This window comes from Amia ocellicauda, chromosome 6, assembly GCF_036373705.1.
Source record: "Amia ocellicauda isolate fAmiCal2 chromosome 6, fAmiCal2.hap1, whole genome shotgun sequence".
Classification (NCBI taxonomy): domain Eukaryota; kingdom Metazoa; phylum Chordata; class Actinopteri; order Amiiformes; family Amiidae; genus Amia; species Amia ocellicauda.
The window spans coordinates 15934454-15950048 of NC_089855.1; the positions used below are offsets into that span (position 1 = coordinate 15934454).

The 15595-nt window shown below is 40.2% G+C and overlaps 1 protein-coding gene across 1 annotated transcript; it reads right to left on the minus strand.

Moving 5' to 3' along the window:
• Positions 1-478: 478 nt before the first annotated feature.
• pros1 (protein S) lies at positions 479-15025 on the minus strand. The gene is made up of 15 exons (XM_066706343.1): positions 14514-15025; positions 13486-13643; positions 12653-12677; positions 10995-11081; positions 10627-10749; positions 10248-10376; positions 8913-9038; positions 8230-8351; positions 7907-8025; positions 7159-7348; positions 6493-6657; positions 6116-6284; positions 3780-3928; positions 3293-3524; positions 479-2082 (listed from the first exon to the last, which is right to left on the minus strand). The coding sequence occupies exons 1-15, from the start codon at positions 14593-14595 to the stop codon at positions 1943-1945; spliced, it is 2016 nt and encodes a 671-aa protein (XP_066562440.1). The 5' UTR covers positions 14596-15025; the 3' UTR covers positions 479-1942.
• Between the last annotated feature and the right edge of the window lie 570 nt (positions 15026-15595).

Sequence of the window (15595 nt, forward strand, 5' to 3'; positions counted from 1 at the left end):
AAGATCAGACTAAAGTATTGTGCTACATTATTAGATGATTCCGTTAATCATACTGCTGTACATGCTCAGTAGTATCACTTGGCCCTGTGTTGTGAAAAAATAAGCAGGACAGCTGTATGTTAAGGAACATAAAGCTGAAACCACATGATTATGGGGTGGTCAGTTGAGGGCAATTCTTCCCACTGCAATTCTGCACATAAACAACCTGCACGCATGAAACTAGCTTGATATAAGCATTATCACATTTTCCATATTCCACATTTTTAACTCTTTAATTATGTGTATAGTTGTACAAGGAGGATACACATCTCTTAGAGTACTTGTGCATACACACTGACAGCATTGTGCTGATGACACTCTTAGTCTGCTGTCTGATGTGACCCAGTGAAAATCTCTAATAGTTTGTTGTTCAGTGGATCTCGCTACAGTTCATTTGTGCAATCAGAACACTGAAGAAAGATATTACACACAATCGTAGTTCCTTTAGGCCACTTTTATACTTACACAGACAATATTAGGTTACACTGATGCATTTCTAAAGTACATTAGGTGAAAAGATTAATCTAAAAAAGCAAAACATTTATTATTTTTTAACTGAAAACATAAAATATACTTTTCTAATTTACATACAAAGGGCATCTGGAATTGTGCCATCATTGTGTGAAATGTTTAAGACCAGGATGATATGAACTTACTGGGAAAAAGTATATGATACTGTGTAATGTGTAGGACAGGTCTCTGTGTTACCTGTGTTAAGTATCTCAGTAGTGAGTACACAGAAATCAACTTTAAATAACTGTTTTATATTAACAGGGCCAGTGATTAATTCCTCTTCACTTCAAGTCTCATAATATTGAATGGCTATGCAAAAACTAATATATAAATGCAGACAGTTGTAGTTAAAAGTATTCAAACCCTTTGACACAATTTAATTTGGGGATTCTTTGAAATTGAAGTATACGTATTTATCAATAACATCTTTTCAGGGTTTGTTGAAAACTGATTCCGGCTACACAATACTAAAGATCCCAGTTGACTGAATTATATTGGGGGGTGTAAACATGTTTACCAAATTATTGTTCCCTATAGTGTCATTCAAAGGCTACACACCTAAACTCAATTCAGTCAACTGGAATCTTTGGTTTTCTGCCGGCTTTATCAGTGCTCAACAAATATAGAATATTTTTAAGAAGTTTACTGAACAATTTTCCAAAGCACTGTACTCTGACATATTACAGTATCCTCTTAAAATGCAGAAGCATCATACTTGTGTTGTGTTGTAATGTTTTTTTTTTTTCATCAGTTTTGTTGGACTACCTGTTTAAATACCTTCAGTAACTAGACGGATACATAAGATGTCCGTATTTCTACTTACAGACGGCCACACATGACTGGCGTTTAATCTTATAGTCTAAATGCAGTGGCGGCGTCTGAATTTAGTATTATGGTTCCACCTTGAGTTTAGGCCTATGCTCATTCATAGCTTCTAGTAAGATACTCGAAAATTAAATGTAGGCCTTGGTCTAATAATAAATATACTAATGCACAAACTTTAACACTGTTGAAAAAACGAGTCTTCAAAACACCATAAACCAACAGCAGATGATAGTTCAATGACTGTATATGTGTTGATATATATTAAAGGAATTGTGTTTATGTACATGTAAAATGTAAACACCTACAGAGACAGTTGTATAGATCCTTAGTCCAATCTATAGAGTAGTTTATTTATTTTCTATTTTAAAAAATTGTTCTATCATCAAAATTAAAATAAATCTGTACCCCCTTTCAATGTATATTGTTTTTCTTTTTAATACTAGTGTTATTAACATCATTACAAGTTAGCAAGGCATTTCAGAGATTTCACAGCAGAACGTGAACGTGTATGGAAGTTATCAAGAGATTTCAAAATGAAACAGCCAGCTTCCAAAGCAGAGGTCCTTCAGACAGGTGGGCAGGAATGAGATTTGATGCGGTTGTCTTTTCTGATGGCCTCATCGAAATCCAGCTTCATACCATTGACAACTATCTCAAGGCAACCGTTATAATACGCAGTGACTGGAGTTGCTGTTAAAGGGACGTCTGCAAAAACAAAAACGGGCAAAGGTTATTTAAATAATACAGCAAGCATATAATGCGGTAGCTGCTGATTTAATTATCATATTCAACATTTCTTGGAGAAACACCAATAAGACCGCGAATATGGCTTTAAAATATAAAATGTCTTTCACCAAAGCCCTTACACAAGATGTTTACATCTTAAGGTTATGATGAAATAAATTTTTCATTAGTATCTTCCCAGTACTAATTATTCATATGGTTACTTTTAAGCTGGTTTTACAAAACGCACAGCTGTGTTCTAATGCAACTATTCCAGATATACCCTAAATACATGTTTTAGCTGTCCAGAATAAATATTTGTTTTGAGAAGATAGTGTTATACATAGATCCAGGCCTTTGGGTATAATAAAACCTTTTTTTTTTTTTTTTTTAACTGGTTTATACATGCCTGACATATTATTTTAGAACAAATAAGCTGCAAATGTGGTTGCAAAAAAAACTTTAAACATTTACAGACTGGAAACAAATATTTTTGTAAATGTTATCTCAACCAACTGAAGTGATTATTACAGATAAGGATACATACATGTAGGAATTACAAACTAAAATAACCAGTAAATACACACTGAGAATGGTTTCATGTTTTTAACCATTTCCAGACAAATCCACAGAATTGTTTTGGATTTTGGTCCTTATTATTGTGTATGTGTGGCACACCCAGATTAAAGGCCAAGCATTTTTTTTATTATTCAATTTGCTTTGAAAAATAATAAATACCTCTCAGTCAAAGAGCTGCTGCAAAACTTTTATAGAAGTAAGCATTAAGGAAATTAATCTTAGTGGATCAGTGGAGCTGACAGATTTGACTGCTGTGACGTACCCTGTGAGAAATTAACAATTACATCTACTGAGATGTGAGCACCAACAAGCATCTGCCCTTCATAGTATTCTTCTCTGTATTTTTGCACTTTGTTTGCACTTATGTTGTAAGTCGCCCTGGATAAGGGCGTCTGCCAAGAAATACAAATAATAATAATAATAATAAAGTAAAAACAAGGGGTGTAAAACATACTGAAGATCAGATTATCATTATGTACTGTACTGGCTTGTACTGTTACATCTCATTTTGTGAAGACTCGATACCCTATTTCAGCCATGTGCTCAGGGCATTCAGTACTGACCTACTAACATCCAATTTGACCCACAGAGATTTAAAACTGGAGAGATTTACCGGGAACGCCTCCTACGTAGGTGTGAATGTGTTGATTCATGGCAGCGTCCAGGACTGTCAGCTGCTCATGCAACACAGGGCTGTCAGCGTAGAGCACACCCGTGGACGAGTCGGCCGAGAGGGTCATCTCACTGCTGGACACGTTCAGCTCCAGCTGCAGCCTGCCGGGGTAGCACAGCTTCCTGGACTGTAACTTAGCCACTTGCTTGCTCTCAATGAACACCACAATGTCCTGTTGGGTCAAGCAACCAGCAAAAATAAACACAACATGTATTTCTTTATGAAATATTTGACAAATTAATTGTGGGTATTAATATGAAAGGGCTTCACAGGGAATAATGAGAAAATAAAAAGGAACTGAATACGTGGATATAATTACTATCACCTTGAATTGTAGATACTCAACTGATAACAGCTTGATTGTAAAAGGACTGACACATCTGTAAGAGTGTGCTATGGAGCAGTGTGAGACGGTGAGAGAGATTACCGCTTCGTCATCAGAGCTGGACAACACCACCAAGGACAGGGGCACTGTGTTGTTGCTGACCAGGGAAAACAGCACACCGGTGCCAGTTGAAGGGCGAATGTTCAGCTTCACATTTACAGTCCAGTTGCTAGCGATTTCCATGCTCTCACCTAAAAAAGCAGGAGGCCAATGCTTAAAGACAGTTCAGGGTTTCCAGCAGAAATGTGCATAGGCAAGGTGGTCTGATGCTGAATGGTCACTGGTGAGCTGTGAGGCAAATATTTCCCAGCATGCTCCTCCAACCTATCTGCCCTGGTGCTGTTCGATTAAGTGACACTGGTAGCACAGCCAGTGAGCTCCTGGATGGAGGGAACATCCTGCAGCCCCAGCAGGGACACTGTGCCACTTGAAGGCATCGTGGAACCAGGAAAAAATACTGACTCTTATCCCAGAATGAGAAAATCACTATAAGGAACTCCAACAGCCTTACTATGGATGGATTACAGCTGGTCGTGGCACTGGGGCGCTAGGGGTCTTCCCGGAGCAACCGCTGAAGGAGAGGCAGCAGTCTGTGACAGAGTCACTTCTGTTCGCTTATACCCCACACCATCTGCCAAACACTCTTGCCTGAGCATACATCTTTATAACTACACTTCTGCGAAACCCTCCCAGAGTAATGTCTGAAAGCCTCAAACGGCAGCCATTGCACATACTTTAAAAATCCTGGCGCCACTGAACAAAGTTATGATAACCATGACTAATATCTTGTGAACTGGGGCTCAGAACACAGCTTTCTAAAGACCGTGTCTGCTACTCTGATCCAATAAATTAAGCCCTCTGCATTTTCGTAGGCAGTGAATACTTTCGGATTTAATTAGATTATACACAGTGAAACCCTTTCCATCACTTTCAGTAGCTCAGTGAGTCAACAACTGGTCACATTTCACAGCAGCTGATCCAAATTCGGCCCGTTCCCTGCTATAATGGCACCAGCAGGCCTCTTCCACTGGCTACCTGACACATCTTAAGCCGCAAACGTGGAAAACAGGGAATGTCCCACAGCTTGCAAAAATCATACTCCACTGACTGTAAACCAAGAAGCCTGTGTCCTGCTGGGAAGCTGCAGTGGTTTTATTTCCTAACCGCTGACCAGCTGGTATTAATTCTGTTCCTCCTGCAGTTCCAATAGGTAGCTCTTGCAAACAACTCGGTTCAAAAGAGTCTCATAATACACTGTAGGCTCATATCTTTAATGTGAAATTCATTATACCTCAAAATAAACATGGCCTCAGCAGTAACTAGCCCGCCAATACTGCCAAGATCCCACTGTGACACTTAACAAATCAAATACCGGACCGGTTTAACACAGGTCTGCCTTCGCTAAGTATAGAAAGCTCTGTACATGACACTATGCTTTACTGGTGCAGAAGCTAACAGTTGGGAAAAATGAAATGAGAGGTCCCTCTGTCTAGGCCCGGCCGTGCGAAAGCCTGTGGTGGCTGCAGTCACACCCAGCTGCTTCATGCCTGCCTTTTTGCATCTCCCATTCAAACCCACATTCACAGGCACAGTCCAGATAAGAGCAACTGAAGTCAAAGTTTTCCAGCCACATTCCAAAGCAGTGCCAGGAACATTCCATCTGCTGCAGACTCGCTTTCTTAGGACCGTGCCTTGTTTTTCTTCTTCAGTGTCATGCTTCCCAATGGAGAACGCAGCCTCGTATTGCATTTGATGATCTACAGATTATTTCTGTAAAGCAAAGGTCTGCAACAGTACAAAACTGCATTAAAACTTTGTTCCCCCCCATACTATAAAGTTTGAATGTTGGAAAGTTATTAATTATGAGCATGGCTCTATTTGAATAATCATTATCTATTAAAAACTTGTCAACGTTAAAAGCCTTCAAGACTGGAAAATATTTCCCCACAATTCCCTGTTAATGCTGAGTCATATAGTACTATTTTCCCATACTAAAGACTGCATTCTACATTTTGACACTTGCTCCAGAGAAGGTATACATGTTTAGCATGTCTGCCATGCACAGTTTCACATTTTGCAATTCTCAGATTGCCTGTTTGTTTTCAGTGACAGGTGATCAGCTGAAAATTCACTTTTTGGCAAAGAAATGTTTTGCAAAAGGATTTTTTCTTTCAAGGTCTCTCTGGTGTGGAGGAATGTGCCAAATAAAAGCAAAGAATGTAAAACATTATGACTCTAATGGAAAAGATCAGGACCTTGCCGACTAATTAAAATGTCTACTTTAGGTCAAGCCATGAGTTAATCAAGGCCAAACACACTCTGACAAATCAATCATGTCAGACAGACACAAATAAAATCAATTGAATCCAGCCACTTACTGTAGTCTATGTCAAACTGGGCCAGTCCAGAACCAGGAAAGTAGGAGCCTCTCTCCACCTCCACAAAGCAGTGCTTGCTCTCCTTCTCTTGGATGACCTCCTTCACCCCCGAAGCCCCCTGGTTCATCAAGTTCCAGCCCCGGATACAGCCATCCAGCCGGGGGTTAATCTGCAACCACCAGCCACAGTAAAACCACATCATCTTGCTTTAAAATGTTTCTTCTGTAAACTTGGAAAAAGGCGTCTGCTAATAAATAAATTATAATAATAACAAAGGACACATTGGGGTGTCACTGGGAACGCTTCACTCATTGCCTAAAACAGAGGAACTGGATATGAGAGTGTATATGGGAAGAAGCAGGATGCGGGACACATACCGGTTTTATTAGGCCGTCCGTGTTCCGCGGCAGTCCTGCGATGTAGACCTTGGTTTCCAGGATCCCATTTACCGATGTGAAGAGACTGTCCGGGCTGTTGATGTTCATCACGGCCTCCTTGGAGATCTTCACACTGATGCTTTTCTCCAGCTCATCCACCGAGATCTGGGGAGTAACCCGGCCATTATTATTATTATTATTATTATTATTATTTCTTAGCACTTGCCCTTATCCAGGGCGACTTACAACATAAGTGCAAAAATGTCACAGAGCTGCTTAAAACAGCACTTAAGAGTCCTGAAGTCATATCATGTGACACACACACACAATTTAAATATCACTGCACCCAGAATTCTAAACAGGGAATTCTTTACCATAGTCAAACCCAAAAATCTTTCCCAAAAATGTATCTGATAAAACTTTATGAGATTTTAGGCTAATTTAATATATACAGCTCTGGAAAAGATCACTCCAAGTTCAGAAATCAATGTTAAGTGGTCTAAATTTTTTCCAGAGTTGTAGCAACGCATGTCATTGTTGTTATGGAGTTTTTTGGGGGGGGTATCAAAATGTATTTATTTTGGGGGTAAAATGAATAAATCACCCATTCTCAAATATTTACAAAAGTCAGACAGAGATCTGCACAAGAAGGCCGTGCAGACTCACAACGTGCCACTGTCCATCATTGACAGCTTTGCCCCCGGTGGTGTACTTGAAAGCGTTTTCATTGCGGTACTGGATCTCGATCTGGCCATTGCGCAGCCCCAGCATGAACCAGGATGAGTTCTGCGAGGACTCTGCGTACAGGATCACGCCCTCGGGGTCGAACGTCCTGAAGTCGAACTCTGCGGCGAACCTGCATCACCAGAGGACAACCACTTCAGTTCAGCTTCATCGCCAGACTGTGATTATCGTTTATACGGGAAGGGAAGTACAATCGGCAGGACAGCTGATGATTCAAATGTTGTCTCTAGTTTAAACAAAGGCTGAGATCGATGCATTGTGGAAACTGCAGGACACAACCCCTAAGTTCAGGCCCTCGTAGGAGTAGTTTGTTTTGTTTTGCCGAGTACAGAAACACTCACCCTGTTTACACTAAGTGTTACTCGATAGTGTGCACTAATTAGTATGAGATGGGGGAGAGGGAAACACAAAAACAAATGAGTTTACCCTCCAGGAAATCAGGTTTATTTAATGTGATTATTTAGTATTCCAGTGGGTGGGATTAACTGGAATCTACTTTCGTGACCCTTCTGGGGTTAAAGGGTAGCAGACTGGAGGAGGCCGTTGAACTATGTTATATAACAAAAAGTGCCCTGATAAAAAAGGTACAAATGCTGCAGTTTGCAAGGCAACCATTAGACACGGAAATACGGTTTGGTTTGGGATGCACACTAGAATCAGGAACACGTACTTTGTGTTTTCAGGCAGTCTGTAGCGCAGGTACAGCACAGGCAGGCCGATGAACTGCTCTCCCAGGTACAGCATCTCGGCGTTCTTGTGGTCCTTCAGGGGGACACAGATGGGGATTTCCTAATAAAAAAAAATTTAAAAATATTTTCAACATGCAAGTCAGAGCCTATTATATTGGTTATTAACACCTAATACATGTTAGGATAATGTTTGGTTATGTGTATGTTATTTGGAAACAGAATTTCCTTAGGATAATAAAGTATCGTATGGTATTATAAGAGGACAGGGTCTGGAGACAGCCGTGTGCTGCTGGGGGCACCGTACCTCACAGGATTTCGCGTCAGCAGCCAGTCTGTAGCCTGCAGGGCCGTTGCAGTGGCAAGAGTAGTTGCCCAGGGTGTTGACACAGCGCCAGCTGCACATGCCCTCAGCGCACTCGTCCACATCTGTACAGGGGGGCAGGGGTTAGTGCACACCACACACTGGCGACAACAGCCACAGTGGTGCAGAGACTCAAGAAAAATGCAAGGCTGGAATTAATACAGTGTCTGCCTTTAATAAAATAACACCACCGCCGCCAAGTCGTGTAAGAAGGGCAATTTCTTTCAGCCTTTGTTTACAGCAAATGCATTACTTTGACAAGGAAAAAAACATTTTCCATTTTGAAATTGACTGCTTTTGACCAGACACATGTAACTGTGTGGTAATTGTATGGTAACACGTACTTCATCTCCAGCTGTCCTGCACTGCAATTCATTTTTTTGTACTGAGAAGAACACTGGATAAAAGGATGTCTGCTTTGAACAGGTGACAGACTAGTATTCAGATCAACAGTGACCTCTGCTGTTCAATCAAAGAAAAGTACAGTACACTTCAAGTCTCCAGCCCTGGTTCTAGAAAGATATCGGGTCATTTGGATTTCCTTTCCTGCGAAGCTCTCGATTTTAACCAGCCGAAGAGATCTATAAAATCTGTGCTCTCCAGATCCACTGGCTTCTAAATCTCACCGTCACACAATTTTGATGTGAAGTTGTACTTGTAGCCCTCTGAGCATTTGCACTGGTACATGCCCTGGGTGTTCACACACTGAGCGGGCCCACAGATGCTGGGGTACAGTATACACTCGTTGATATCTGGGGGAAGAGGGATGTTGGTGTTCAGTTGATTCAGTACATAGAGTGTTCTTGGCTGCAGTCATGAAGGGAAATAACAGGATACAATGAATTGATGAAGCAAACACAGTTAAGCGCTGAGTAATGGCCATATTCTGACTGAATATTACAAGAATAGTACATGACCACCTCATGCACTTCCTCCAGTTCTGATGTAGATACCATATATAAGTCCTATCAAACAAGAAAGGGTTTGTCAGAAATATGTGAACAGACATATTCAGATACAGATGCACTGCTTCCAAACTACAAAGTTTCAGTTTTGTTTCAGCAGAAAAACACATCATTCCTGTAACAGCTGCTTAGTTTTCAGTAAACTGGTTACATCCTCACTGATAAACAACTAGTTCAAGGACTGAAGAGTGGATTGTGAAATGTATTTACTGAACAAGCAAATATTACACAACCTTATTTTCACTTTAAATGTTTGCATGTGTGTGGGCCTATAAACCTACACTAAAGAAGATCAGTTTATAATTACATGTGTGTGTGTGTGTCATGGAAATGCTTTCAAGGTAAAATTAAAAATTAGGTCTACAAGTTAATAAACCTGAATACAAAATGGTCACATGATAATATATTAAGCCTGTTTTGGGTACATATACAAACATTATCCAATATACCTGAATCCAAATCAATTGCTACATTTCTTGTTATCTTTGCATTATAACCTAAAAATACCATGTTTCCGAACCTTCCAAGATCTTAAAGATTCTACTGATAAAAGCTAGAATCCCTAAACAGTACGGTACAGGAAATTCAGAAAAATTCTTGTATATCAGCAATTGAAAGGATTTCCCCCCCATATGCTGTACAGTGCATTCTCTCTGAAGCAGAAATATATATCAGCGGGGCGATCACATTCCAATAAGATTACAGCTGCATCCCCCAAATCTCAGAGGAGCACTGCAGACTCGTGAGAGGATAAACACAGAATATGCTGGAGCAGAGCCACAAGAGTGACTTATTGTGCGCTTCTATGAACAAGAGCCTTCATGTCGGTTGTTTTTGGGCAGGGTGCTGACAAAAGCAGTCCCATTTAAATGCATTTAGTACGCTGAATTAAAAACAGGCTACTTGGGAAATCAGGTTTGTGATCGGAAAGATGACTAATAAACGTAGTCATAATCACAGCAGTAGTTCAGGTCATTCCGCCAGCTGGGCTCTCACCTCTGCAGGTGATCCGGTCAGGCGACAAGAGGAAGCCGTCCTCACAAAGACAACGGAAGCTGCCAGGGTAGTTGTAGCACTTTTGGTTGCAGCCAGCAGGAGATTCAACATCAAAACATTCATCAATATCTGATGAAAAACAGTAAAACAACAACAACACAGACTGATGGTCAGATAAACCTAATATGCAATGTCTTTTCGTATTTGGAAATTGTAAAAGAAGCATTTTTCAATTCCATTCCAACGATGCTTGTGAGCTAAATTGCAAAATGTAGTTTACAGATGTTGCCTATCAAGATAACAGCGGGAAAATCGAATGTGATCAAATCACAAACCACCAATCAAAAATAACAGAGCATTACACTTAAAACACAAAGACCTTCGTCACATTTCTCTCCCCTCCAGCCAGGCTTGCAGACACAGCGGAAAGAGGCCTGGCCATCAATACACTTCTCGTAGCCCTCTTTGTAACAGGGTAGGGGAATGCACTGGTTTGTGATTTCTGCAAGAAAATACACACACACACACACACACACAAATTAAAAAGACAGCAGTTAGCCCAAGCAATAATCAAATAAGATATCTTTCATACTAAAGCAGTTATCTCTCTTCTTAATTAATTTGTTTACTGTGGTGAGTGAATGTCAGGAACCACTGCAGAATATAAAGTGTTTGCTCTAGTCCCCTGAGATTTTCTGGTTTCTTTCCCAGCATGAAAATATCCCAAGGGAGGGGAGAGGTTTTCACCTTTCACACAGGTTCTCAGGTCAGATGGGACCCCCAGGTCAGAAGTCGGGTTATTGGAAATTCCCACGCGGTAGGACCCCAGGCAAGCTGAAGGAGCGACAAACATCAGGCAGATTTCAATATGACAATGACTGGCGCTATGTGGTCATAGAGGTCTGTAAGCTTTTTTGGGAGGCTATTTTGTACTAAGTTTGTGTTTTTGCTTATTTTAAGAATAAAGACGTTTTGAAAGAGCAAATAGTGCAAGTAATGTAAACAGGCTGACAAGATAACAAAGCAAAAGGCTGAACAATGGGGGGCCTTCAGCTGAAAGGTGTGACATAGATAGTCAAAAGCCACCACAGTGTATCACAACACTAATGTCACTCATCAGCGTAACCTGATGCATAGATTACTTGCAGGGATGACTGTAAATATGCAGGAATACAGGTAACGAGGTAGAGGGAAACTACATTCGCAATTACAGAAAAGATGTAGCTCTATTCCCATGAACGTATGTGAAGTATTGAATTTAATCTCAAAGTGGGTGCAATATTAAATATTAAATTAAATATAAAATGATGACCCAATCCACACAAATGAAATTAACAAAGACCCCATGTAGTGTACAGGAATGTTTCAAGAGTTTAATTCCTTATGGATGTTTACTACAGTCATTTGGCAGTGCTCTCATGGTTTTCCATTTTTCGTATCATGGCCTACATGCTGACTGCTGGATGAAGGCTCCCCAGGATGTTTTTACTCGCTTCAGTCTACAGCTTGTCTCTTGTCCATGTCACACCTGCAAAGTGAATGATTTAATCTTCCCATCTTTTATATGGTCATCTTCTTGGTCTTTTTTCATCTCTTGATAACGATTCAATAGCTTCTTTGTCCACCTTTGATCTGTTCTTCTTGCAATGTGTCCGGTCAATTTTCAGTTATGTCACATATTGTGGATTGTTCATGGATCCATTCATTTATTTTTCTCTCTCTTCTTGTTATTCCATGCATACATCTTTCCACGCTCCTTTGTGTCATCTGCAGTTTATGAATGATTTTTGCATTTAGTGACCAGGTTTCTGTGAGCACTCGCAGTAAGGATTGATCAAATATTTTTTTCTTCAGGCAAATTGGTAGATTTCCTTTCAGCAGTGTGCTGTTTCATCCAAGTGCACACCATCTAATTGTTACTCTTCTTTTGATTTCTTCCATAAGAAATATATACTATATATAACACATAAAATAGAAGAATATTTCACTTGCAGTGTTCATGTTTACTGATGCATTGCAGAGTCATAAGATATGTATTAAACAACAGAGATGATTAGGTGACATGTTTCTCAAAGCAGTATTTGCTTATAACTGAGCAAACAGCGAACGCCCACTGGGTTGGACTCTGGGTTATTGCCACGGGATTTTGCTGACCAGGATCAAAGAAGCAACATAACTAACAATATCGTCATTATCAAGCCATATTATTCCTTTAGGCAGTCAGTGCTAACAATATGATGTGTTATGTGTTAAGATTAAGTGATGTAGCCTGATAACTGTGAATATAATTATGTAATATAATGTTGATGAAATGAAAACCACCAGACCAAATACTGAAATGATTTTCTACATTGAATAATATAATGCAGTTGCTTAACATCAGAGATTTGATGATCGTAACTTACCGACATATCTCGGATAAAAGTAATCCTGTGAAAAGCAGGGAAAAACAAACAGAATTCTACTTTTAATGTTCAATTTACATGAACATTACAACTGCACACATTTTCATAGACAAACTCTCTCATTCTAACTAATATACTGTTAATCACATCTTGCACCAAACACAGCATCTATGAAAAGTACAGTTATCTGCATTTTGATCAGTATACACAGCTGAACAATTGTGTTAAAAATATTCCCACCTGATTTGATAAATTCACAGCAGTCTAATCTCCTATAAATTATAATCCTAGAAGGATTATACAGAAACATTAAACAGAAAATTGGAACAGACAAGTAACTGCACTGATTAACAAACACAAATAATGCCTTGGAATACAACTGCAACCCTTTCAAATTGAACAGATGGAAAAATACATTAGATATGTTATCTAAAGCTTCTCTCAAAACTAAACAAAAACAGTGAAATGTAAATCAGTGCTGGCTGTTGCTGGGTCTGAATTTTAATGTGAAAGTAACTGGAGCAGACGACAGCATGGGCTCAAATTGCTTTACTGATAGCCCTTCATATCAGCCCATAGGAGGAGGTCATTTTATACCATCTGCATTTTACTGTCACAATTCTGCATGTAACGCCTAATGTACCTTCCAATTGGCTGTGCAATATTATTTGCTGTTCCCTGTGGTTGTGGTCCCTGTTTTACTTGAGGCAATGTGTGTTCTGGGGATAGGCTGTGTAACACGGGACATGTTTATATTGTTTAGCATGTATCCATGTGAGTGGTGAAACATTGCACATGCAAAACAAGCAGAAAGTAAAGAAGGAAACTCCTACGGTTTCTGGATTGTTCTCAAAGATTTCCCGGGCCTCCTCTGTGTTGCACAGTTCCTCGATGCATTCCCGTTCCAGGTTCCCTTTCATTCTCTCCTCAAACAAGGAGTTGGCCCTCCGTCTTCTGATTAGAAACTGCGATGCGCCTCTCTGTGACATAACTGGATTGAGCACAACAGATGGGAAAGCACATCATTAAAAATATATGTATGTATTTTATAAGGAAATCAATGTTATGATATGGATCAAACTGCTGTTACAAACTGTAATCTGCCCTGGATAAGCGTCTGCCAATACATATTATAATTATGAATACAGTATTATTTCTAACACTGACAACCTCCCCCATCCATCTAAAATCAAGTTTCAGTTTTTATTTGAGTCATTATGATTGTTAAGGACTCAAAGAAAGACAGAAGTTTATGTGAATATAAAATAAACCATATTAGGTACATAAATCATGGCTGCAAACTTATCACTGGATGAAGGCGATTCTGCATGTGCTGCACAGGACACCAGAGGGTTTTTCATACAACTAGCACACCTGGCTGATTGCAAGGTCTCTGTCCTTTGTCCACAGGAGACGCAGGCTTGTGTCTGTCCATCAGAGCAGCCAGGCCGGGCTCTGCTGTTATCTCCCACATGTTTCAGTACATTATTATTAAAGCATCTGTGCGCACGTCCCATACACTGCATTTCTCTCACACAAGCCACACAATCGGTAAGTCATTCGTTTGCAATTAGATTTCACCACAGTCTGTTCTTCATACACACATAATGGTAGTGATTTAAGCCAAATGTGGTAATTATTTCATAGCATCTAGAGAGCAAGTTAGATGTACTGCTAAATCATGTTACATAAATAAGTTTTCAACCCCTCCAGCGGAGCGAAGAGTCATATCTACACTGTACCTTTTTGCAAGACAAGTATTTAAATATATATATATATAAACTTTACACGCAGTTTGTTACATTTGCAAACTGTTGGAGCAGTTTCATGTTAAGTGTTGGCCATTTAAACAGGTACTTACATCGCTGAGCATTACAGAAGGCAACTAACAGCAAGAGCAGGCAGCTGACGGATGCGCAGCGCACACACTTATTTCCCCGCATCCTAGTGCAAAATCAAAGCAGTCGCAAGCTCGCCGGGTGAGTAGGCCTCGGGTTTGCTGCTGTGCGGTTTGCAGATCTGTTTGGGCTTCTTTTCCCTTTCTTCCCGAAATTGTTTGTGTTGGGTTTCAGGAGTTTGGGACGCGGCCAGGAGCACAGCGCCGCAGACTCGGCAGGGGGAGCGCGGCGGTCCGGAGAGGCGCAGCTGCCAGCAGCCGGGGAAGACGCGGGGATCTGCGCTGCGCTTCTTGCGCAGCTCGGCGGCGGCAGCAGCTCTTGCAATCATCTGTCTGTGTTGTGGTCGCGTTCGCGTAGCGCAGATTTCCGCAGTTGTGCGCAGATGTGCAGAATCCCACCGATCCCATTGGTGGAGCAGCGCAGATCCGCGCAAATCTGCAGCACAAGAACCTACATAAAATAACCACCGCTTGTCGTTCATATTTACTACAGCATGTTGGAACTGTCATCGAGGTTACCACTGTCTGATAATTAAAGCAAATTAATTAAACATCAGTAGACCTACATATCTTGTTTGTTTGATTCTCCGTTCATTTTCCTCCCTTTGCAATTACATTTTTATATTCATAAGTCCAACAGTAATGTAAATATTGCATTGTTACTTTTTTAGTTATGAATGATGAAATGAAGTGGAGAGCAGACTTGAGAGCTGCAGTCCAAAAGCAATAGCTCTTGCCAGTGTCTCTGTAAGAAAAGTCTAACCAAACAAATTAACTAGGCCAGCATGAGCAAAACAATGTGTGCAGCCTCTGTCCAATTGGCCAACACTGAATGAAAATCTAAGCCCATTTAAAAACGCTGATAGAAAGTGTTTACCTCTTACATACTTCTAGCTTTCTCTGGTAGGTTCCTGACAGTTTTTGTTAAATATCCTGTGATGGATATTTCCATCTGGAATACAGATGTTGAGTTAGTGTTATTAAAGTGTTTCAGTCCACAGAGATGTAGACGTAGGAGTTAATATACTGAAATACAATCATGTAAT

What these genes read in the sequence shown, in the direction of transcription:
- pros1 (XM_066706343.1), bottom strand. Translation starts at nt 14,595, where the DNA reads ATGCGGGGAAATAAGTGTGTGCGCTGCGCATCCGTCAGCTGCCTGCTC. An exon ending in CCAGCTCTGATGACGAAGCG is followed by an intron (nt 3,525 to 3,779) that starts GTAATCTCTCTC and finishes TTGACCCAACAG; the next exon opens with GACATTGTGGTGTTCATTGA. An exon ending in CTACGTAGGAGGCGTTCCCG is followed by an intron (nt 2,083 to 3,292) that starts GTAAATCTCTCC and finishes TTGTTTTTGCAG; the next exon opens with ACGTCCCTTTAACAGCAACT.